The sequence below is a fragment of the Nicotiana sylvestris genome, chromosome 10 (genome assembly GCF_000393655.2).
Source record: "Nicotiana sylvestris chromosome 10, ASM39365v2, whole genome shotgun sequence".
Taxonomy (NCBI): domain Eukaryota; kingdom Viridiplantae; phylum Streptophyta; class Magnoliopsida; order Solanales; family Solanaceae; genus Nicotiana; species Nicotiana sylvestris.
Genome location: NC_091066.1, coordinates 160,965,463 through 160,992,226, shown reverse-complemented (window position 1 = coordinate 160,992,226; position 26,764 = coordinate 160,965,463). Strand labels below are relative to the sequence as shown.

The window sequence follows — 26,764 nt, the reverse complement described above, 5'->3', positions numbered from 1 at the left end:
AAAACGAGAATAAAGAAAAGGAGAAAAGAAAAAAGAAAAGAAAAGAAAAGAAAAGAAGCATAGAAATAAAAAAAAAATCGGAGAATAAAGAAAAAATTCCTCACAAAACCTACTATGGGTAGGAAATGTAATTAGTTTATGGGTATTAAAATAATGGGTAGACAAGAGTAAATAGTTTTATTTTTGTGGGTAATTGTGTCAAAACTTCTAAGTTATAAGTTATTCCGGTACTAATTTAATTCTGGGATAACTTATACCAAATTTGTTAACCAAATAAAGTATTAAGGTGGTATTAATTTTTTTTATATCATTACTATACCTTCGTATACCTCATACTAAACGACCCCATAATGGAAAGACTTGCGGTCCTTAATTAACACTACGTACATAGAAAAGAATTACAAGTTTATCTTATGTTGATATAAACGATACATTTAGGATAGTGATAATAACTAATACAAACTGAAATGAAGTCACCATATTCTACAAACGTATAGGTCGTCTATTATATAAGTTAGAGTCAAATAACTAAAGGTAAATTTAGATGTAAATCTTCTAAAAATTTCACCTTTTTAGCGAGAATAAGAAAAGAAAGGGGTCAAATATCGTAATAAACAAGAATTACTTTTTATCTAACAATGACATTTTACCTTTCATCCGACAAAATTATGAAATTCTTATCCTATTAATGATTTTAAGTGATTTTTAATAATAAACTAAAATTACACTTCAACCCTTAAGAGAACTTCATAAACTTCGACTTTCTACTCCGATGTTGCATGTGCACCAGTTTAAAAGTAGACAACAATCAGTATTTTGGCACATTTTTTTTTTTGAAAAATCACACAACATAGACGATTGTCGAAGTTGTCTCATACAATTAGGTGCATATAGCTAACTCTAAGGTCCTTTTAAAATATCTAAGGATTTTCTGAATGGTACCAAAATGATGTTAATCATTAACCATCGAGACAGAAATAATTAAATCCAAATATATTTAGATACAAATTGTTCACATAGCTATTGGGCCCGGGCATAGCCTTACTAGTATATATATGCTGGGAGAATGACACAGTTACCCTTAAAAATAAAACTATTTACCCTTATTTACCCATTTGTTTTTCTACTCATAAACTAATTACATTTCCTATCCATAGTAGTTTTTGTGGAAAATTTTTTCTTTATTTTCCAATTCTTTTTTATTTCTATGCTTCTTTTCTTTCTTTTTTTCTTTCTTTTTTCTCGATTTCTTCTTATTTTTTTCTTTTTTCCTTTTCTAATTTCATTTAACTTCTATTTTTTTATATTCTTTTTCTCTTCATAATCTAATTTCATTTACTGTTTTCACTATTTTTTAAATTTTTTTTACACTATCACTAAAGAAAAATCAAATTGTGTACCAATTAAATGTAGCTAATACAATCAAAAAATATTAACTAACATATGATACCAATATAGTATATAGCTATATCAATATGGTATACAGTTGTACGCAAAGAGTTAAAAAGAAAAATTGTTTTGAGTTTCAAAATAATCACAAACTCAACAAACCCAATTTATGAGTTTCAAAGCTTCAAGGTCCTCCAATGGTAGATTTTGCAGAAGTCAGAAGTCTTGGAATTCAAGTCATAGAATAAATTAAAACGAAAAAAAGATTTGAATTTTCACTTTACCCCTCACGCTGGGTAAAAACTTAAAGCAAATTAAAAGAGAAAAGGTAAGTGAACTTACGGGTAAAAAGTATACTATTATGGTATATTATATATTATTACAGCATACTGTTACAGTATATTGCATATTATTATAGTATACTATGACAATATATTGTATACTATAATAGTATTAACTATATATTCCTATAGTATATTGTATATTGTAGCGGTATACTGTTATTCAATTATTATAATATACCGTTGCAATACATTATAAACTATAATAGTATACTGTTGCAGTATAGTTATATACTCCTGCAACATATTGTATAACGTAACAGTATACTATTGGGTAGCTGTGTTCTTCTTCGATTTTCAGCTGAAAATTTCGATCTCAATCGCCTCAAATCAGCTCCAAATGCTATCAAATTTCAGTATGAACTTCCAGAAGGTATTATAAACAATATTTAACAGCACCCACTTTGAATCAAACAAGAAATCTTCAAAATAAAAATTTTAAATTCAAGAGCTTCGAAACAAATCTCAATACATGTTCTCCTTCCATTTATTAACTCCCCAACAATTAAATACAGTAAATTTTATTTTATTCAATTCTCAGGTGCACATAAATAAAAACAAACAATTTTCCCACAAACTTCCATAGATCTCTCTAGAGATACATTGATATTTGTTGCCCCCACTCGTATGTGCTGTCCAAATTCATTCCCCTCTATTTCAAAGATCAGATTTCCCCTTCTTTTTCTGCTTTTACTTTTACTACTACTTGCCAAATATAAACTCATTGAATTCCCTTTTCACTTGGGATTTGGGATTTTTGCATTTTTTTCCTTTCCTTTTCACAATGCAATTCTGTAAACAGGTAAAGAGATGACCGGAGGCGGTGGAGACATACACAAAACAGTTACAGTGAAAATATCGGTAATAATTATAGGAGCTACTGTATGGCTTAAAGACTGTTTACAGTGAAAATAGCAAGGGTGTTTGTTGTTGAGTTGTTTTGGATAGAGGACGGTCAGGTTGTTAGTGTGAATAGAATAAAGGCCGGGTAAATAGTTTGGGCCGTATGGGTAGGAGAAGTAAATAATTCAGGCTTGGGCATTTAAGGGTAAAAGTTTGGAATTAATGGGTATAAAGTGAGATTTTTCCTATATAATAGTTGGCCAACTACCAGTTATGTCCTTTTAGAAGTAGTTTATAAGAAAAATTGGCAAATTCATTAAATATTACTAATATTAGCTAAATGTTACCAATATTAGCCAATTAGCTATTTGTAGCCAAAAAAAAGGATCAAATCTTTGTTTTTTTTTCTTGAGGGGGTGTTATTAGAATAGATTGGGTACATTTTAAGGAGTTTGAATTTCGGTTTTGGAATGATTGGTGGAGTTTTGAGGTGGTTTGAATTGAAAATTCGAAGTAAAGATGAAATATGCAAAAAAACTATGATATGTATATCACTATGTATCAAATATATATCACATATGTATCATGTTTGTATCAAATATGTATCACATGTATATCCATGTATATATGCATGCGTGATACATGTGTCGTAGAAGAATTTTTTGAACTCGATATTAACTACTAATTTTGATACTAAATCATCTTCAATCTTCCACAAATTTGTATATTGACTCATCTATATATTTTAACCATACCCATTGAAAAATGACCTTTTTGCTTAGATTTTTGAAATCTTGGATAGATATGTTTTTATATTTCATTACCTTGTTTGTTATCTCATTCATGAAATTTTCTTTCCGTCTTGCATTTAATATGCTAATCACGCTTAAAAATATGAAAGGAGGTCTTTGCATGTGATTCTTGGAGAGAAAGAACCTTATTTATTTGAATTTTAATTTTAATATGTGTTTGACTAGTTTTGATAAGTTTATGATTAATGGCTAGAGGTTGGTAAGTTGAAACTTATTTGGGATATTTATGTAAGATTCCCTATATAGTTCACACTTAAATGGTGAAATCCAAAAGGCGAACCATACTGAAAAATGGCTAAATTGCAATAATGCCCTTATTATTGTGTTCAATTTGTCTTAAAAATACCCTCTATTAACCTATTGCCTTATAAAAATGGAAAAATTTCATATTAAAACAACTGGGCTGCCTCCTTTTCAACTTTATAGCCCATATTTCAATTTACAATTGAATAGCCCAAAAATTAGAGGCCCATATCCGAAAAAGGGGCGTTATTTCCGTTTTTGGGGAGTAAGAAGCGAGATTTTCTTTATTTCAGCTGGATTTTCTCTGATTCTTTCCAATCTTCTTCCCCAAATACTACAAAAACGAGATCTTGCGATCAATGCAACTCCAAACACCCTAGAATTTCTTTTTTCATCTCGAATTTCTTCAATTGTTTTGCTACAAATCAGCGCAATTCTCATTTTGTTCCTGCCATTTTGATTTCAATTTTTTGTTCGATGGAGCTTTTTCCAATTTACGCTCTTCATAGTGATGAATGAGAAGAAAACAAGTTTATCAATTTCGTCAGCGATTGTGTAATGATCGATGTCACACCTCCTTTTTCCGCCCCCGCGAGGGTGCAAGGGAGTTTTCTCCAATTAAAGGACAGTCGAAACGGGATTTGTTTGTTTGTTTCAGAGTCGCCACTTGGGAATTTTAAGGCGTCCCAAGTCACCAATTTTAATCCCTGAATCGAGGAGAATATGACTCTGTTTATTATTCTGCGAACCAGAAATCCTGAGTAAGGAATTCTGTTAATCCGGAAGAAGGTGTTAGGCATTTCCGAATTCCGTGGTTCTAGCACGGTCGCTTAACTGTTTTTATTCTTGGCTTAGTTATCTCGATTTTACATTTTTATTGCATGATTATTGTTACCGCTTCTATTTAGATTTAAAGTCCCTTCTTTGAATCGAATCACGCGTACGTATATTCGTGTTATAAATTATATTTTTTAAAACATGCGGAGTTGTGTCACGCGCACGTGTACACAATAATATAGATAATATTTTTATTAAAATAATTATTTTCGAAATTATGCTTTAAATAAAATCAAGAACATTCGCCCTTTTGGTATAATTAAGTAGTGAACCTCACATCTCGGGTTTTTATGAAATTAATAATGATATTCTCCGAGAAATCCCTTTTATTAAATATTCGATCGAAGTTGCGCGAACGCATAATCCGAATTGCCTTTAGAAATATAATTAGGTTACGCGAACGTATCCCTAATCACAAAAATATTCTTGATGGTAGTATAAATTTGTTTACCAATTGTTTATTATATCCACGTATTTTTATGTGATCATCATGAGAAATAAATATTCTTCTAGTCTCTAAATTCCTTAAAAAGAATTTACAATTTATTGGACGTTGATCGCAATTTATATTTTTTCGCGTATGAATTATATTCCTCAAACCATTCGAATTTGAGGAGTAAAAATAAACAACGTGTGATTAATACTACCATTTAGTGAATACAATATTTGCCTACCCAAATAAACAACGTGCAAATTACGTATAAAAATTGGGAAAGAATGGATGTAAGAAAGGAAGTGATATTTTTGAAGAATTTTCATTATTCTATTTGTAGCAAACGCTATTTACACATTTTTGACTTAAAACTAATCACCTTCTACATTACTTGTTTTTAATCCAAATTTATAATCGTTTGGTTAATTTATTTATGATGGTAGATAGGCATCAAGTTGATAAGAAAAAGAATTATTATACAAATCGATTGAATAAAATTGCCTTACATGCAACACAATTGTACGTCTGAAACATTCATAACATTCTAACATCGTAACGAGCTATATCAAATCACCTTCCACTTATAGTTCTATATATACCTGTTATCATGCCATATATGAACGTACAACTTACATCGTTCAATCCACAACTAAATCAGATATTAGAATAAACTATCAATATGGTTTTTGATATTTTCATACTATTCTTTATTCAACTAACAATGCCACAAGGCTTAATTAATGGCCAATCTTTATGCCATATTTTCTATCTTGGCAATCCAATCATAACTATGCTTTTAATGAGATTCCGAAATATGCAACATTATTACTACACTCATACGAATTTCAAAAGAGAAATGATCAACTAATAGTTATTCTATCAAGCATATTACTATGTTAATCAGTATGAAGCAAAACTGAAATTTAAAATAATGAACTTAGACGAATGAAAAACAGAATTGTATTTCCCAAACTTCATTTATTTGTCATGTTGAAGCTCTTCACAACATGAGTTTAAAAGATATGTACCTGATATTGGAAGCAAAAGAAAATGAAGATGAAAATCAGCAACAGTAATAACAGTACAACAGCAACAACTGCCCAGCAACAGTAACAACCCAGTAACAGACCGGTGGAGTAGTAATCCCAAAAACAAAAGCTTTAAGCTTTGAATGAAACAACAACCATTAATACTAATTTCAAACAAAGAAAGAAAGCAGAAGATTTTTTAGTTTTTATTTTTATTTTGAAAGCTTAAATATTTTTCGGAATTTTTCTTTCTCTTAAATGTTCAGCCCTTTTTTTTCTCTCTTCTATTCTCTGTCCGTTTTTTCTCTCTATCTGTCTGTGTATTTTTTTCCCCGTATCTCTCTTGTTGATTTCAAGACTTCTTATAACCCATCCCATAAATCTTTCCATTAATTAAAATCAATACTTTTTCTCTACCCAACCCATTATCTTCTCACTCATCCCCATTACATTAAATAAACATATCACACCACCCCATTATATTTTGTCCCCCATGCCTAACATAAAATAATGCAAGATTCCCCCCACTAAATTTTGTCTTGTCCCCCCTTTATATTAAACAACTATATCACAACCCACCCTATTTCATTTTGTCCTCATGCTTCATATAAACAATTACAAAATGTACAATTCCTAAACTACCCCTCCGACCCTATTACAAATTACTATTTTCCCCCCGAAAGTACTATAAATTACCAAACTACCCATCAGCTATAACACATCAATTAATCAAACTTAACCAAAATATAGACAATGTGATTAATTTCTAACAATGTTCAAACAACAAATTTCATGAACATGATTTCTTCAACATTTCAACAACAAATCACATGAACATGATTTCTTCAACATTTCAACAACAAATCACATGAACACAAATTGAACAACAAAGAACAACTAAAATTTGATTGAACAATATTCTAGCAACAAACAATCCTATTTTCGGATTCAACAACAACAACAAACAAGTATATTTAGATTTCTAAATTCAATAATATTGAACTTAAAATCAACTACTCTAACAACATTACAACAAACAATTCCTATATTAAACTTAAACAAGATTATGAGACAAATTCAAGAAATAATCATAAATGATAAACAAGAAATCAAACTATACAAAATTCGGATTCAAGATCATCCAAACAAAGTATGAACATGAATGAATCTATTTTAACACAACAAACATGACGGATTAAAACGATTAAACCAACATATTTCCGTAACACAACTAAATTCTTTTAGACAAATAACAAGATCGACGAAGAAACAATTATGAACTTAAACTTGAACTTAACAATATTAACAATTTCTAACAATACATAAACACATGAAACAAATTGAAGAAACAATTAATTAAACTTCAATTTGTATCTCACCAACATTAAACTAACAAAATCTTACCTAAACAATAAAACAAACATGAAAAACAAATTAATTAATTTACCATTTGAATCTGAAAATTAAAATCAACAAAACACATGAACAAACTAGAAAATTATCTCAACGATGAACAACGAACAAAACAAGAATCAAATATTTAACGATTTTAACTTCGAGAAATATAAAAACGAAATATGGACAAAATAAAACTCAAAAACAACTAACCGGAGATGAATCAACGAAGAACTTTGATTGTAAACAAATCTGTCCGAAAGCGATTATCGCACCAAAATCGACTCGAATCTGCCCGGAAACTTAAACAGTAGACGAAGCTCGACGGAGGGGTGTTTGGCAATGTGGGGTTCTAAAGCAGCAGCAGCACGTTGCTGCCATGCTGCTGAAGCAGTAGCAGCACGAGCAGCAACATGGAGAAGAAGAACGCAGCAGCAACCCGCGAAGGAGCTGCCATGGCAGCGATGGGGGAGCATCCGCGACACGACGAAGAAAACATAGCCATGACAGTCGTGATGCAGTGGTGACACTGCTGGTGGAGCTCGACGGAGCAGCAGCAGCAATATGAAGGATGAAAAACACAGCAGCAGCAGTGTCGGAGAAGAAGAAAACGCAACAGCAGGAGGAGAGGCAACTATGGGCAACAATGGTGGCGTAAAAGTTGCTCGACGAACTTGAAAAACGCAGCCATGGCAGCGAGGGGATGTCGTGGGGGTGAGAGTGGTTGTGTTGTGTGTGTGTTGACGTGAGGGGGCAGGGGTGTGAGGGGGAAGGGCTGCCATGGGAGGAGCTTGGGGTAGGAGAAGAAAGAGAGGAAGAAGAAGAAGATAGGAGGGGTGGGGGCTGATGACTTAGTCTAGGGTTTTCTTCTTTTATTTTTTTTGTTTTGTTTTTGTTTTGTAAAAAATGAAAGACAAAGGGGGTTTGGGTCTTTTGGGTTATGGACTGGGTCGACCCAGTTCGAAATGGACTGGGTCGTAGGGAAGATTGGGCCATTTTTTGGGCTTGTGGCTTGAAATCAAAGAAGAGGCCCAATTCCGACTTTCCTTATATTTTTGCTCTCTTTTCTTCTTTTATTTCTCTAAAACTAAATTATAAAAATACTTAACTTATTATTAAGAACTAAATTAAGTTATAAAAGCGCAAATTAACTCCCAATAACAATTAACGCACAATTAAGTAATAATTAAGCATAAAATTGTATATTTGGATATTAAATGCTAAAAATGCAAACGATGCCTATTTTTGTAATTTTTAATTTTTGTAAAACAAATTTAATTACTAACAATTGTAGAATTAAATCCTACATGCAAAATGCGACATATTTTTGTATTTTTTATTAATTTAGCAAATAAACACGCACAGAAAAATACAAATAATTATTCAAAATATCACAAAATTGCACACCAAAGAAAAATCATTTTATTTTTGGATTTTTTGGGAGTAATTCTCATATTGGGCAAAAATCACGTGCTTACAGCTGCCCCTCTTTGCCCGAAGACACGAAGGGTTTTCGTGCAAAGATAAAGCGAGCGATTTTTGCCCATCCGAGTACTCCGTGTGAAGCATTTTTTTGAAAATGATTTAACCGAACCTTTGCCTCAAAGGTTTCCTACATATCCTGGGCTAAACAGGAATCAAGTCAATGTAGTTCGGGAAGTTTTGGTAGCTGGGACTACCGTGGGACTGCAATGTTACTGTTGTTGCATGTTATTACCACTGCTTACCGATCTCCTTGTTACACCGTGCATAAAAGAAAACAAGAAGCTAAACTATACTGCAATTTTTCTAGTTGCCTTGCTTTCTTGTCTGCTTGCATTTTTTCCGGTGTTTTTCTTCTTTTTGACACATGCACTTGAGTTTGTGCTGGGATTTCTTGTTGCAACCTTCTGCTTCCCAGTGCTGGGGATTTTTATTGGTTCCTGTTGGGGATTCCTATTATAACCCTTTGTTTTATTGTCCTCTGACTTGATCTTGAAATGTATGCCTCTGTTCTATGGGCGGGCTCCCAACTTCAATGCTTGAAATGTAAAGACTGAAATGTATGCCTCTGTTATCTGGGCGGGCTCCCAACTTCAACACTTTGAAAATTAAAGACTGAAATGTATGCCTCTGTTATATGGGCGGGCTCCCAACTTCAATGCTTGAAATGTAAAGACTGAATGTATGCCTCTGTTCTATGGGCGGGCTCCCAACTTCAACAATTGAAATGTAAAGACTGAAATATATGCCTCTGTTATTTGGGCGGGCTCCCAACATCAACAACAACTTTTAAAAATAAGCGTCATTCCTCTCTTCAGGCGGGCTCCTGACTTCAAATACACAACTTTTAAAATAAACGCCTTTCCTCTCTTCAGGCGGGCTCCTGACTTCAACAACAACTTTGAAAATAAATCGCCATTCCTCTCTTCAGGCGGGCTCCTGACTTCAACCAATACATCGCCATTCCTTTCTTTAGGTTGGCAAGATTTCAACAACTTTTAAAAACGCCTTTCCTCTCTTCAGGCGGGCTCCTGACTTCAACAACAACTTTGAAAATAATCGCCATTCCTCTCTTCAGGCGGGCTCCTGACTTCAACCAATACATCGCCATTCCTTTCTTTAGGTTGGCAAGATTTCAACAACTTTTAAAAATGCCTTTCCTCTCTTCAGGCGGGCTCCTGACTTCAACAACAACTTTGAAAATAATCGCCATTCCTCTCTTCAGGCGGGCTCCTGACTTCAAACCATACATCGCCATTCCTTTCTTTAGGTTGGCAAGATTTCAACAACTTTTTAAAACGCCTTTCCTCTCTTCAGGCGGGCTCCTGACTTCAACAACAACTTTGAAAATAATCGCCATTCCTCTCTTCAGGTGGGCTCCTGACTTCAACCAATACATCGCCATTCCTTTCTTTAGGTTGGCAAGATTTCAACAACTTTTAAAAACGCCTTTCCTCTCTTCAGGCGGGCTCCTGACAACAACTTTGAAAATAATCGTCATTCCTCTCTTCAGGCGGGCTCCTGACTTCAAACCATACATCGTCATTCCTTTCTTTAGGTTGGCAAGATTTCAACAACTTTTTAAAACGCCTTTCCTCTCTTCAGGCGGGCTCCTGACTTCAACAACAACTTTGAAAATAATCGTCATTCCTCTCTTCAGGCGGGCTCCTGACTTCAACCATACATCGTCATTCCTTTCTTTAGGTTGGCAAGATTTCAACAACTTTTTAAAACGCCTTTCCTCTCTTCAGGCGGGCTCCTGACTTCAACAACAACTTTGAAAATAATCGTCATTCCTCTCTTCAGGCGGGCTCCTGACTTCAAACCATACATCGCCATTCCTTTCTTTAGGTTGGCAAGATTTCAACAACTTTTTAAAACGCCTTTCCTCTCTTCAGGCGGGCTCCTGACTTCAACAACAACTTTGAAAATAATCGTCATTCCTCTCTTCAGGCGGGCTCCTAACTTCAACCAATACATCGCCATTCCTTTCTTTAGGTTGGCAAGATTCAACAACTTTTAAAAACGCCTTTCCTCTCTTCAAGCGGGCTCCTGACAACAACTTTGAAAATAATCGCAATTCCTCTCTTCAAGCGGGCTCCTGACTTCAAACCATACATCGCCATTCCTTTCTTTAGGTTGGCAAGATTTCAACAACTTTTGAAAACGTCTTTCCTCTCTTCAGGCGGGCTCCTGACTTCAACAACAACTTTGAAAATAATCGTCATTCCTCTCTTCAGGAGGGCTCCTGACTTCAACCATACATCGCCATTCCTTTCTTTAGGTTGGCAAGATTTCAACAACTTTTTAAAACGTCTTTCCTCTCTTCAGGCGGGCTCCTGACTTCAACAACAACTTTGAAAATAATCGTCATTCCTCTCTTCAGGCGGGCTCCTGACTTCAACCAATACATCGCCATTCCTTTCTTTAGGTTGGCAAGATTTCAACAACCTTTAAAAAAACGTCTTTCCTCTCTTCAGGCGGTCTCCTGACAACAACTTTGAAAATAATCGTCATTCCTCTCTTCAGGCGGGCTCCTGACCTCAACCAATATATCGCCATTCTGTTCTTCAGAGGGGCTCCTGACTTCTTCTTAAATTCTTCATCCTCGTTCTCCAGGTGGACGCCTGACTTCTTCTTAAATTCTTCATCATCATTCTCCAGGTGGAAGCCTGACTTCTTCTTAAATTCTTCATCCTCGTTCTCCAGGTGGACGCCTGACTTCTTCTTCAATTTTTCATCCTCATTCTCCAAGTGTACGCCTGATTTCTTCTTCAATTTTTCATCCTCATTCTCCAGGTGGACGCCTGATTTCTTCTTCAATTTTTCATCCTCATTCTCCAGGTGGATGCCTGATTTCTTCTTCAATTTTTCATCCTCATTCTCCAGGTGGACGCCTGATTTCTTCTTCAATTTTTCATCCTCATTCTCCAGGTGGACGCCTGACTTCTTCTTCAATTTTTCATCCTCATTCTCCAGGTGGACGCCTGATTTCTTCTTCAATTTTTCATCCTCATTCTCCAGGTGGACGCCTGATTTCTTCTTCAATTTTTCATCCTCATTCTCCAGGTGGACGCCTGACTTCTTCTTAAATTCTTTTCTTTTTCCTTCGCTCTGCTTTGTTCTTGCTTGCTGGGGATAATACCACTGTGGGAGTCTCCTTTCTTCTCCTTCAAATTCAAATTTTTTTTTTCTCTCAACACTGCCGGGGATAAAAGTGTTATCTTCTTGGGATAACGTTGTTGAGGATAACGCTGCTGGGGAGTTTTATCCTTTCAAATCGATGCTTCATTCTTCTGGAAGCTGCTGGGGATGATAATGGTTTTTGCTTTTCTGAGCACACATGTCATCCCTTTGTTATGTCTGCTGAGGAACAACTTCTCCATTGAAACTTATTATATTGGGGCAACACTGGTTCAAAGACCACTTCCCTTGAGATTGGTGTTATTTTTATTCTTCCTCGAATGGGTACCTGACTTCCCAGAAAATTTTCTAAATGAAAGGAAAATTTTCTGCCCCAGTTTTACAATCTTTCTTGTGGCATGCATTTCCGACATTAATGCCATTTCCTTTACCTGCTTCAAATCAAACAAAATTTGTTAGTTTAAAACAAGGTGGTTGGTTGTGATACTCCTACTGGGGATGACTTTCCCTTTCTCCTTCCTTGCTCTGCATTCCACAACTTGTTGGGGATGATATTATTTGCTGGGAATGATCCCTTTTGCTGGGGATATCCCTCTTCTTTTGTGGCACGGCTTGGTAACTGGCATTTCCCTGACCTTTTAGTCTCATATGAATTTCCAAATCATGCCCATTGCTCTCCTTGATTTTTCCACGGGCTTTGGCCTTGAGGTTTAATAACCTTTGATTTCGGCAAGGATATCCCTCTTGACACTCGTCAATCCTTTTGTCAATTCCCTTTTGCTGGGGATATCTTTCTTGACACTGGCCTTGTGCTCGTTCCTTGCTGACTATACCACTTGGATGTACTAGCCAGATCTCATCTTGCATAATTGGAAAGCTGATGGCCTATTTTGAAGTCATTTCCCATTGGTTCTGACCAAACAGACTCTACTGGGGAATTTTCTATAAAAGGAGAAAAATAAAAAGGAACAGAATAAAAGACAAAGGAAAAAGATGACTCTTTAACAAAAGAAATTATAAATAAAAACCTATCAAACGCAGACACCGACTCTAATGGTCATGACATGCATATGTGGCCTATCCTCCGTCGTCAATCGTCTTTCAAGATCTTCCCTTGACTATCCTCCATCTGATTCCCAATCTTATTCGACTTGTAGTGCCCAAAAGGTTTTCACCATCAAGTCTCTCTCATTTTGGTTTTTCTCTCAGCTTTCATCGCCTTATGGTGTCCGTGAAGATTTTCACCGATAAGACTCTCTCATTTATATCACTTTCCAGCTGGGGATTTGGAGTGTTGCCGGTATGACTCTCTCTGCTGGAGATTAGAGTTCTTTCTGCTGTGGAACAGAATGTTATGTTCGCCGGTAAGACTCTCATTTGTCTGACTTGGCATCTTTTGCAGACTGATCAGAAGGTCTTTCTTTGGACCGTAATATGGGTTTTTTGGATAGGCTTAGAAAGAAAGGGTATTAAAGGCTCAAAACAAAATAAATTGGAGGTTTAAAATTACAACATTTGGAACCAATTTTGCTTACCACAAGCGCAACCCTTGCCCCAGTTTCTTGCTTGGGGATTATTTATTTATAATTTTTTTTTTTAAATTTTTATTACACCATGCACACTGTAACCATTGTGGCCATTATGCACCCTATGACCGAGCCGTGAAGCGCCTACGTATCCTCTTTGAGGAATCAGGTCAAACGTAGTTCCCAATTCCTCTGTTTTCATTTGACTTTCTTTTGTTTTTTTTTGTTATCATTTTTCTCTCATTTTTCGTTTTTTTTGTTGATTTTTTTTTCTTTACCTTCCAGGCTCGTATTTCCTAGTCGTTGCTATTGATTCCGAACGAGGGGTATGAAAGAAAATAAATAAGGCTCAAAAGGGGTAACGAAGGATAAAGTGTTTAGGTAGCAGAACAAAATGCCTTCGTCATTCCAGTCTTCAAAACATGCCAAGTGCAAACAACACAATTGAACATAGATTTATAGTCTCTTCCGACGGTGCTGGTCTTGACAATTATGTTAAACACTTGCTTTTTCAATTGTCATTTCTAAAGCACTGCTGGGGGACACTCTCATTCTCATGGACGACCCTCATGCCAATTTGGTGAATCTTGCATCTAATGGTTTTCTTTAAGTTTTACTTGCCCCAGTTCCACATGACTCGGGCTTCAAATAATCTCAAACTGTTCTTATTTCCCTTAAATGCTTTGATCACCTTCCCAGGGTTTTATGATTAACTTTAAAGACTAGGCCCAAACTATGTGCGCATGTCATGTCACTGGAATCGGCGCTGAACAAAATGATACAAGGACTAAACAAAAGATGACTGGAAACAATAAAAGACCAGCTTTTGTATTAGACTACCGGTGAAATGGTTTGAATAATAAAACAAACAAAACAACCAGAATAAAATCCTAACACAACCTCGACAAAACTTAAACAAACTGATATGACAAACTGGAAAGATAAGAAGGTTTGACACAAGACAATATTCGGATTACAACCCTAAGAATAATCCGGACAACAGAAATGACAACAAAATAAGCCACCACAAGCTTCTCTTTTGCTAACCAAGGAACGGAGCGTCCTCCCACTTTATCGAAATTGGCATCTTTAGCCACTGAGCTTTGCATCAGTATTGTCCAGACCATTTCCAACTTCGATATCATCAACCTTAGTCAACAAGTCCCAATAGGATTCGAGTGCTTCTGTTATCATGTCTGATCCCCGCAAAGTGTGCTTCTGGGTCTTGTATTTCCGGCTTACCACAAACCAACCACGTTCTTTCTTTGCGATTCAAAACAAAACAGGTTAGAATGGACTCAGTTGGTCCCCATTATTAACAAAAAAAAAAAATCTTCATTTTTTCTTTTCTTTATTTTTCGATTTTTTCATTTTTTTTCTTTTTTTTCGGTTTTTCTTTTTCATTTTTTCCATTTTTTTTCTTTCTTTTTTGTTGTGGTCGAATCTTATGGAGATTGCCTACGTATCATGACCCCGCATGAATCAGACCTTGCGTAGTTCGGACCAATAGACTGGGTAAGAACAATGAAACACATTTTTTCTTTGGAATTATCAATTTTCATAATAAAACAACTGGATTTCAAAGGTTTAAAGATGACTTACAAACTTGAAAATCAAACGACTCACGTATTCTAATCAAAAGATTTATAACCTCAAAACAAAAAGGCCAGCTTCCTTTCCCCGTTTGACAAATGCAACCAAACGGCTATTTTTGCAAATGTGGCCCCTTCCAAATCTTACATGAATTTTGAGGCCGGGGAGGATTATTTTGACACTTTACAAACTTGTCCATTCTTTTACGAAAATAGCCTTTCGACAACTGAAAGATACTCTAAGGCTATTTTGGCAAGAACGGTTTAAGACGCGGCCGAAGCTGGCTCGGCTTATTTTTGACAAAAAAAAAAAAAATCCAAACGGTATTCACCTGACCGTTGACTCTTTTCTTTTTCTTTTTTTTTTCAAATTACAATAAAAACCTGGTGTTACAAACACGGCCCTTTAGCGCCTCGGGGGCGAAGATTTTAAGGCTGTGTGGGTCAACTAGACCAAAAATCCTAAACATGACCCAAAAGGTGCTGTTTATGCAAAGTCAGCCTTCCGGCGTCCCTCTCGGGAACATTCGGCTATTTATGACAAAACAACATCACTTGACTTATTTATGACAAAAATTAAAGTTTGACATATTTTGTTGCTATTTTAGCAAAAGGTGAGGCTGGACACCGTCCGACTTATTTATGACAAAATTAAAATTTTGACACGTTTTTTATTTATTTATTGGTTTTTGGCTATTTTAGCAAAAAAGGGGGTTGGACCCGATGAGAGTTGCCTACGTATCTCACATCCGGTGAGAATCAAACCCGCGTAGTTCGGGCAGGTCATGAATAAAGTAAATAAACTAATTTTAAATTATTATTATTTTTTTTGAATTTGTAAAAGAATTGCTTTAAAAGAAGAAAGGAAGTATATATATTTATTTTTTTTGGATTTTTGATTGATTTTCTTTTTGAAAGAAAGACTTCTAAGAATTCCTTTTCTTTTGATTTGAACTTTGAGAATTTCAAAAGTAAAAGGAAGATATTTTTTTTGTTTGAATTTTTATTTGTTTTCTCTTATTCTAAAGAAGAAAGAAAATATTTTTTGGAATTTTACCTCTAATAAAAGAAATGCTTTCTAAATTTTTTTTTTTTTTTTGAATTTTCTTTTCAATTTTTAAAGAAGAAGGAAAATATTTTCGGATTTGTTTTATTTTATTATATATATATTTTTTTAATAATTAAAAAGACTTTCTAAAGAAGTCAATAATGGAAAATATTTTTGGATTTTTTGTTTTGAAAATTGGGAGTCTAAAAAAAACTTTTCTAGACTTTTTGGCAGGACAAATATTTTTGCAACAAATAAAGATATATATACATTTTTTGGAAATAAAGAAAAACTTTTTGGATTTTTAAAACCACTTTCAACGCCCGACTCTTTTTATTTTATTATTTTTATTTCTATTTTGGCATCTAAACAAATAAATAAATAAAAACCCATTTTAAAAACAAGACTCTTTTTCATTTTCATTTTTATGGCAAGACAAACTATTTTTTTTTCTAATTTGTTTTTTTTTAAAAAAAACAAGACAGAACAACAACTCTTTTTTTTCTGTTTTTTCTTTGCTTTTAATAAAACAAACTAATAAGACACATTTTTTTTCAAAATTTCGGCAGAGTTTTGACAGTATTTGGGCATTGGTTTTTTACAAAAATAAACAATCAATTCCCTAACCGATATTTTTTTTTTCAATTTCAAAATATTATTCCTGATATTCAAAAGTCAGTCAACACAAAAGTCCGAATCAAATAAATGCGCAAATAGCAGCAAGTAAGATGCATCAGGATGGTCATTTTCATTTTTTGGTACACCTGTCCTAGACAGACCCAACCCCTGTGTTGAGCCTCCAAAGTCAAATGCACGTGATGCAAACAAACGTTCCTACTAGGGATCCGGCATGAAGCTGAGTTATTCTAAGTGAAAAAAAACCTGAGGCATATTGTTCTAGCCCTGGCTTACCCAAGTGGACAGCTTGAGCCGAAATGGGGGCAACGTACCGGGAGCACGAAAGTCTGCCCGGCCTAGTTACTTGTCCCAACTTCGTCTTATTTGGTATGACTTCTAACAGAAAGGTGGGCCACGCGCACGTGTACACCATAAATTCAGAAGACTCAGAAAGAAGAAGGGTTTCGTAGCAGTTTTATATACACAATTCAGATAATATTAAAGCGGTAAAAGCATCATTTAGCACATGAAGCATATATCATGTAAAAATCAGATAATAAATAAAGCCAACTATAACAGTTATTTTAAGCTCGAATTCTTGAACCCTGAACCAGTGGTTCTGGACTCTAATTATCCCCAGCGGAGTCGCCAGAGCTGTCACACCTCCTTTTTCCGCCCCCGCGAGGGTGCAAGGGAGTTTTCTCCAATTAAAGGATAGTCGAAACGAGATTTGTTTGTTTGTTTCAGAGTCGCCACTTGGGAATTTTAAGGCGTCCCAAGTCACCAATTTTAATCCCTGAATCGAGGAGAATATGACTCTGTTTATTATTCTGCGAACCAGAAATCCTGAGTAAGGAATTCTGTTAATCCGGAAGAAGGTGTTAGGCATTTCCGAATTCCGTGGTTCTAGCACGGTCGCTTAACTGTTTTTATTCTTGGCTTAATTATCTCGATTTTACATTTTTATTGCATGATTTTGTTACCGCTTCTGTTTAGATTGTTTATAATTAAAGACCCTTCTTTGAATCGAATCACGCGTACGTATATTCGTGTTATAAATTATATTTTTAAAACATGCGGAGTTGTGTCACGCGCACGTGTACACAATAATATAGATAATATTTTTATTAAAATAATTATTTTCGAAATTATGCTTTAAATAAAATCAAGAACATTCGCCCTTTTGGTATAATTAAGTAGTGAACCTCACATCTCGGGTTTTTATGAAATTAATAATGATATTCTCCGAGAAATCCCTTTTATTAAATATTCGATCGAAGTCACGCGAACGCATAATCCGAATTGCTTTTAGAAATATAATTAGGTTACGCGAACGTATCCCTAATCACAAAAATATTCTTGATGGTAGTATAAATTTGTTTACAAATTGTTTATTATATCCACGTATTTTTATGTGAACATCATGAGAAATAAATATTCTTCTAGTCTCTAAATTCCTTAAAAAGAATTTACAATTTATTGGACGTTGATCGCAATTTATATTTTTTCGCGTATGAATTATATTCCTCAAACCATTCGAATTTGAGGAGTAAAAATAAACAACGTGTGATTAATACTACCATTTAGTGAATACAATATTTGCCTACCCAAATAAACAACGTGCAAATTACGTATAAAAATTGGGAAAGAATGGATGTAAGAAAGGAAGTGATATTTTTGAAGAATTTTCATTGTTCTATTTGAAGCGAATGCTAAAAAAAATGTTATAATCTATAAACCTAATCACCTTCTACATTACTTGTTTTTAATCCAAATTTATAATCGTTTGGTTAATTTATTTATGATGGTAGATAGGCATCAAGTTGATAAGAAAAGGAATTATTATACAAATCGATTGAATAAAATTGCCTTACATGCAACACAATTGTACGTCTGAAACATTCATAACACTCTAACATCGTAACGAGCTATATCAAATCACCTTCCACTTATAGTTCTATATATACCTGTTATCATGCCATATATGAACGTACAACTTACATCGTTCAATCCACAACTAAATCAGATATTAGAATAAACTATCAATATGGTTTTTGATATTTTCATACTATTCTTTATTCAACTAACAATGCCACAAGGCTTAGTTAATGGCCAATCTTTATGCCATATTTTCTATCTTGGCAATCCAATCATAACTATGCTTTTAATGAGATTCCGAAATATGCAACATTATTACTACGCTCATACGAATTTCAAAAGAGAAATGAGAACTAATCTACTAATTGATTTAATACTATATTAACCAACTAAAACAAAACTGAAATTTAAACTAATAAAATTTAAATGAGTAGAAGACATCCTTATAATTCCAAACTTCATTTACTTGCCATGTTGAAGCTCTTCACAACATGAGTTTAAAAGATATGTACCTGATATTGGAAGCAAAAGAAAATGAAGATGAAAATCAGCAACAGTAATAACAGTGCAACAGCAACAACTGCCCAGCAACAGTAACAAACCCAGTAACAGACCGGTGGAGTAGTAATCCCAAAAACAAAAGCTTTAAGCTTTGAATGAAACAACAACTATTAATACTAATTTCAAACAAAGAAAGAAAGCAGAAGATTTTTTAGTTTTTATTTTTATTTTTTAAGCTTAAATATTTTTCGGAATTTTTCTCTCTTAAAAATGTTCAGCCCTTTTTTTTTTCTCTTCTATTCTCTATCCGTTTTCTCTCTCTATCTGTCTGTGTATTTTTTTTCCCGTATCTCTCTTGTTGATTTCAAGACTTCTTATAACTCATCCCATAAATCTTTCCATTAATTAAAATCAATATTTTTTCTCTACCCAACCCATTATCTTCCCACTCATCCTCATTACATTAAATAAACATATCACACCACCCCATTATATTTTGTCCCCCATGCCTAACATAAAATAATGCAAGATTCCCCCCACTAAATTTTGTCTTGTCCCCCCTTTATATTAAACAACTATATCACAACCCACCCCATTTCATTTTGTCCTCCATGCTTCATATAAACAATTACAAAATGTACAATTCCTAAACTACCCCTCCGACCCTATTACAAATTACTATTTTACCCCCGAAAGTACTATAAATTACCAAACTACCCATCAGCTATAACACATCAATTAATCAAACTTAACCAAAATATAGACAATGTGATTAATTTCTAACAATGTTCAAACAACAAATTTCATGAACATGATTTCTTCAACATTTCAACAACAAATCACATGAACATGATTTCTTCAACATTTCAACAACAAATCACATGAACACAAATTGAACAACAAAGAACAACTAAAATTTGATTGAACAATATTCTAGCAACAAACAATCCTATTTTCGGATTCAACAACAACAACAAACAAGTATATTTAGATTTCTAAATTCAATAATATTGAACTTAAAATCAACTACTCTAACAACATTACAACAAACAATTCCTATATTAAACTTAAACAAGATTATGAGACAAATTCAAGAAATAATCATAAATGATAAACAAGAAATCAAACTATACAAAATTCGGATTCAAGATCATCCAAACAAAGTATGAACATGAATGAATCTATTTTAACACAACAAACATGACGGATTAAAACGATTAAATCAATATATTTCCTTTAACACAACTAAATTCTTTTTAGACAAATAACAAGATCGACGAATACACAATTATGAACTTAAACTTGAACTTAACAATTTCTAACAATACATAAACACATGAAACAAATTGAAGAAACAATTAATTAAACTTCAATTTGTATCTCACCAACATTAAACTAACAAAATCTTACCTAAACAATAAAACAAACATGAAAAACAAATTAATTAATTTACCATTTGAATCTGAAAATTAAAATCAACAAAACACATGAACAAACTAGAAAATTATCTCAACGATGAACAACGAACAAAACAAGAATCAAATATTTAACGATTTTAACTTCGAGAAATATAAAAACGAAATATGGACAAAATAAAACTCAAAAACAACTAACCGGAGATGAATCAACGAAGAACTTTGATTGTAAACAAATCTGTCCGAAAGCGATTATCGCACCAAAATCGACTCGAATCTGCCCGGAAACTTAAACAGTAGACGAAGCTCGACGGAGGGGTGTTTGGCAATGTTGGGTTCTAAAGCAGCAGCAGCACGTTGCTGCCATGCTGCTGAAGCAGTAGCAGCACAAGCAGCAATATGGAGAAGAAGAACGCAGCAGCAACCTGCGAAGGAGCTGCCATGGCAGCGATGGGGGAGCATCCGCGACACGACGAAGAAAACATAGCCATGACAGTCGTGATGCAGTGGTGACACTGCTGGTGGAGCTCGACGGAGCAGCAACAACAACATGAAGGATAAAAAACGCAGCAGCAGCAGTGTCGGAGAAGAAGAAAACGCAACAGCAGGAGGAGAGGCAACTATGGGCAACAATGGTGGCGTAAAAGTTGCTCGACGAACTTGAAAAACGCAGCCATGGCAACGAGGGGATGTCGTGGGGGTGAGAGTGGTTGTGTTGTGTGTGTGTTGACGTGAGGGGGCAGGGGTGTGAGGGGGAAGGGCTGCCATGGGAGGAGCTTGGGGTAGGAGAAGAAAGAGAGGAAGAAGAAGAAGATAGGAGGGGTGGGGGCGGATGACTTAGTCTAGGGTTTTCTTCTTTTATTTTTTTTTGTTTTGTTTTTGTTTTGTAAAAAATGAAAGACAAAGGGGGTTTGGGTCTTTTGGGTTATGGACTGGGTCGACCCAGTTCGAAATGGACTGGGTCGTAGGGAAGATTGGGCCATTTTTTGGGCCTGTGGCTTGAAATCGAAGAAGAGGCCCAATTCCGACTTTCCTTATATTTTTGCTCTCTTTTCTTCTTTTATTTCTCTAAAACTAAATTATAAAAATACTTAACTTATTATTAAGAACTAAATTAAGTTATAAAAGCGCAAATTAACTCCCAATAATAATTAACGCACAATTAAGTAATAATTAAGCATAAAATTGTATATTTGGATATTAAATGCTAAAAATGCAAACGATGCCTATTTTTGTAATTTTTAATTTTTGCAAAACAAATTTAATTACTAACAATTGTAGAATTAAATCCTACATGCAAAATGCGACATATTTTGTATTTTTTATTAATTTAGCAAATAAATACGCACAGACAAATACAAATAATTATTCAAAATATCACAAAATATCACAAAATTGCACACCAAAGAAAAATCATTTTATTTTTGGATTTTTTGGGAGTAATTCTCATATTGGGCAAAAATCACGTGCTTACAATCGAGTCGACATTTAGCTACAACAATTTAGTTGCAGCTATTTCGGAACAGATTAGGATCGATAGTGAGTTAAATACAATAGAGATTAACTTTCTCCCAAATAATGGTTTGCAACCGATTCTGATATACAATGATACAGGTGTAAAAGTGTATATCGAATTAAAGAAGAAAAGCTTGAATTTCACTGAACATCCCTTGTTTGTGATAGTGAAAGAGATTTATGATAATCGTTTGGTTGCTACAACTTCCAGTTGTTTGGTTGCTACAAGTTCAAGTTGTTTGGTTGTTACAAGTTCCAATTCTATAGATGTATCCACAATTGATAGCACTGAGATTATGCCTGATATCGAATTGATTGAAAAGACGAAACTTAGTGAAAACACTGGTATAATAGATAATATGTTGAACGAATTTGTTGAGGAGGATCAAGTTTATAAAGATAAAGAGACAGTTATAAATGTGATGAAGAACTTGGTTGTACGCGAGAGGTTCCAATTTAAAGTGAAGAGATCTAGTGCAACAAGGTATGTCATTAATTGTATATTTTGTTATATATATGTATACATATGTATAAATTAGTATATATTTGTATATAGGTATTAAAATTAGTATATATGTAGTTATGTTTTTGTATACAAGTATATTTAGAAGTTGAATGATCTTTAATCCTAGGTATCACCTTATGTGTGTGGATGACAATTGTGCTTGGAGTTTCAAATCTTCTGCCGTTTTCAAGGCAAACATATTCAAAGTGAGAAGTTACAATAATAATCACACATGCGGCTATGGTGAAAGATACTTAACACAACGCCAAGCTACTTCGGGTGCAATTGCTAGTATAGTCAAGGATAAGCATGTTAATCCAAAATACGTTTACACCGCAAATGATATAATAGAGGACATACAAAAGCAACACGGGATTGAAGTGAGCTACATGAAAGCATGGAGAGCTAAAGAGATAGCAATGGCAATGATAAGAGGGAGTCCGAGTGATTCATATAAGGAGTTGTCGAAGAATTTTTATATGTTGGAGCAAACAAATCCAGGAACGGTGACAAAGTTGCACAAATCAGAAGATGGATGCTTTCTTTATGCATATGTTTCGCTATACGCATCTATCAAGGGCTGGGAGCATTGCAGACCGATAATGGTTGTTGACAGAAGTTTCCTTAAAGCAACATATAAGGGTACCATCTTGACTGCTTGCACACAGGATGGAGCTGGTGAGTTGACTGCATCTACCTTGTTTCTGTAGTTTGTATAATATTGTAGTTTCATGTATAAAAGTGTATAGGATTTCACAGCTATTGTTTTTATAAAATTTGCAGTTGGTATAAAGTTGTATAATTGTGTATAAGATTTGTATAATTTTCTGAATCCTAATATCTATTTTATATAAACAGGAAAAATCCTTCCACTTGCATATGCAATTGTAGATTCAGAGAATAACAAATCTTGGGAATGGTTCTTTGTCCAGATAAAGGGTACTTCTGGAGTTAGGGGAAGGGATGTGTATAGTTTCAGATAGAAATGAAAGCATTTTCAATGCCATAAAAGCTGTGTACCCAGAAGTACCACATTATATTTGCATGTTTCACTTGTGGCAGAATGTAATGCGCACATTCAAGAAACATCACAAACAATTGAAGGATATCTTCTTTGCTTTGGATAGAGCTTACACGATAGAGAAGTTTGAGTACCATATGACAGAGATGTGAAAAATTGATCTGAGGGTGCGGCCTTACTTGTTCGAAGTTGGCTACGAAAGGTAGTCTAGGGCATATTCCAAAGTGAAAAGGTCGATGGTAATGACTTCCAATATTGCAGAGTCAATTAATGCAGCTAACAAGGATGCTAGATAGTTACCAGTAATGCGATTGCTGGAGTACATGACAAATTTGCTACAACAGTGGAACAACAAAAACATAAAAAGTGCAATGGAGACATCTACAGAGCTTGGTAAAAAGTATGACAAACTCCTTCGGGAAAATCTGATTGCATCGGAGCAAATGACGGTAAAATCAATCAAATATAATGATGCTTGGCACTGCTGACTTGCATTTTACTGCTTGTATAAGTATGTATAACTCTGTATATTAATGTGTAATGTTCTTTAACTTTTTTTTTAAAAAAAAAAAAAACCTTTGCAGGTGAGCCCTGCTACGGAGCAGTTATATACTGTGTTTGAAAGGGTAAGGTGAAACATAGTGTGCCTTGAAGAGGGAACATGCAGTTGCAGAAAATTTCAAATGGATGAACTTCCATGTCCGCATGCTTGGGCGGTTTTGAAGAACCAGCAGCCGAAACCTGGACAATATTGCTCTTTTTACTACAAGAAGGATAAACTCCTTAGAACTTATGAATTTCCAGTGAATCTGATGCCAGATGAGAGCTTATGGGTAATCCCAATAGAAATGATGGAAGATGTGGTCCTACCACCTAAAGGGAGAAGGAATGCAGGAAGGCCAAGAAAGGAAAGACTCAGACCTGCTTCAAAAAAAGAGTCTAAGAGGGCGTTTTCATGTTCTGTGTGTGGAGAAGGTGGTCACAATAGAAAAACATGTAGAAATCGACCAAAATAAATAGTTGGAAACATAACACTTCCTATTACAGTTGTTGTCATATCGAGTAGTTAAGTTTCACAAACAATAGAGTTATAAATGCTGAGTAGTTAAGTTTCACAAGTAATTAAGTATTGAAGGGTGAAGGGGTAGATTCACTATTCGTTAAGCTTTTGAACTGGAAACATCATATTTGTCCATTATTTAAAGCCAAAAAATTTCAAAATTTCCTGAAATTATTCCATAAGTGCAGATAATTTTTGCTATTCCTCATCAAGTGCGTGTGTATTTATAAGTTTGTCATGCCATATGTTTAATTGTCCATCGCTGGTAACTGAGAAATGGGAGATTTGGTCTCCTTATATGATCTTGAATAATTATAGCTAGCTTTTGAGATTGCTTTAAGCCAAGGCACATTCTCTTATGAAAATATTCATTAAAATGTAATTCATTCACAGCCACAACGTGTAATGACTACCATAAATTACACAAAAATAAAAATATCTATAATATCATTTAAGGTTATCTCACAATTAGCAGAATAGTACTTAGACAAAACTATGCAACAACTCCTGATACATAGAAACACTACAGTAAAATGGAAAAAACAGAACTACTTTCTCGGTCGTCCCCTCTTCCTGAAAAGTCTCCCTGTGATTTCATCACCACTAATTGCACCGGAATGCTATTTTTTCCTTCCATAATCCCACAACAGAGATTCCCACCTGGTGCGAAGTGTCTCAATGTCAAAATTATCTTTTCGAATTTCCTTACCAAGGATGAAATACTTAGCAAAGCCAGCAACAAAAGCACCACAATCACTGTAATTAAAAAGAAACAAATCAGATTCAAATAGGTACACTAATAGTAAAATAGTAAAACAATTGAGATTAACCTACCATTTGATCTGGTGGGGCACATTATTAACCAGATTAATCTGCAAAGCATCAGAATGGGATTTATCGGTATATGCACTATTATTCCAATCAATGCCCTTCTTCTCGACATAAAAATCAGAACTCTTCAAGAAGTAAGGTATCAGAATTGCATAAGGTAATGCAGCATCCAAAGCAAGTCTATCATTAATAGCTCCACGGTTAGAGTCATAGATGTGGATGCACCTATCTATGAACGTAAACAACCCCAAAACCCAATGGCCCAATTTTGCTCTTCCGCGCTTCACATAGATAGGGAATAAAGCGTGGTCAACAGTGTGCCACAGTACATTTGCATCACAATAATATCCTCTAATGTACTCTACTATCTCATGCCCTTCAGGAATCACTGAAGGATCTTCATTTACTTTGAAATCTTTATACAGGGAGTTGATTTTGTTACCAAAGGCAAAGTCTGTTGTAGTAAACCGCATGGTAACACTCGGCCCATATTTTCCCCTCTTCCTCAAATAATAAAAGAGGACATCCAAGTGTTGAGACAAGAAATAAAACAGAACAACTATCACTACCAGATTTTTTAAATATAAAAATTTATACACTATTATACAGAGATATACATATTTATACAAGGTTATACAATCTTATACTTTGATTATACAAAGCTATGTATACACTATGGGGGTCTCAAACAATAAAGATATGCAACAAATAAAAAAAGGCATTAAAACAGAAATTGATTAAATACCATGTCAATCAAAGGTCGACCACAATATGCAAGTGAGTGAAACCAATCCTTCGTGGTCACATGACACGAGCCAAAAGTAAAAGCTTCTGCAAGCTTATTTACTTCATCGGGATATATATTTTTGGCACTTCAAATCACAAAAAATAAAAAGTAATCAGAACTACATTCATTGACAAGTATAAAATCAGAACATGAAAGATTAAAGAAAGTGAAGATACCTTCGCCTCGTATCCATCCCATAATCAACAAACGGGCAAAGCTCTTTAGCCAATGGCGACAATAGATCAAAATCATCAATTTCGATCGTGAAAGGATGCTTGATATCAAAAATAAGCTTGTGCGCTGATCCTGATGCTCCCGAATAAAAAACTGGCAAATATGGAGATTTGGCATATTTTCTTGGTATTTTCTGTCGAACTGACTGTTCAGGAGAAATGTAATCATCTTCTACGTCTATAATGGATTGTTTGTGAAGCACAATTTGGGACATCTGTAGCGCAGCTAAATCTTCATCGCCAATGTCATCCCAAAATGTGCCGCCCTTGACATCACCTGTTGCCCC

At 34.6% G+C, this 26,764-nt stretch overlaps 2 protein-coding genes across 2 annotated transcripts; both read left to right on the top strand.

Moving 5' to 3' along the window:
- Positions 1–21,075: 21,075 nt before the first annotated feature.
- On the top strand, positions 21,076–23,718 carry LOC138880191 (uncharacterized). Its single transcript, XM_070159865.1, has 5 exons — positions 21,076–21,165; positions 22,052–22,524; positions 22,673–23,223; positions 23,404–23,495; positions 23,608–23,718. Exons 1-5 carry the CDS (start codon positions 21,076–21,078, stop codon positions 23,716–23,718), a joined length of 1,317 nt encoding a protein of 438 aa, XP_070015966.1.
- Positions 23,719–23,871: 153 nt separating this feature from the next.
- LOC104218201 (uncharacterized) lies at positions 23,872–24,582 on the top strand. Its single transcript, XM_009768640.1, has 3 exons — positions 23,872–24,015; positions 24,151–24,192; positions 24,292–24,582. The coding sequence occupies exons 1-3, from the start codon at positions 23,872–23,874 to the stop codon at positions 24,580–24,582; spliced, it is 477 nt and encodes a 158-aa protein (XP_009766942.1).
- The last annotated feature ends 2,182 nt before the right edge of the window (positions 24,583–26,764 follow it).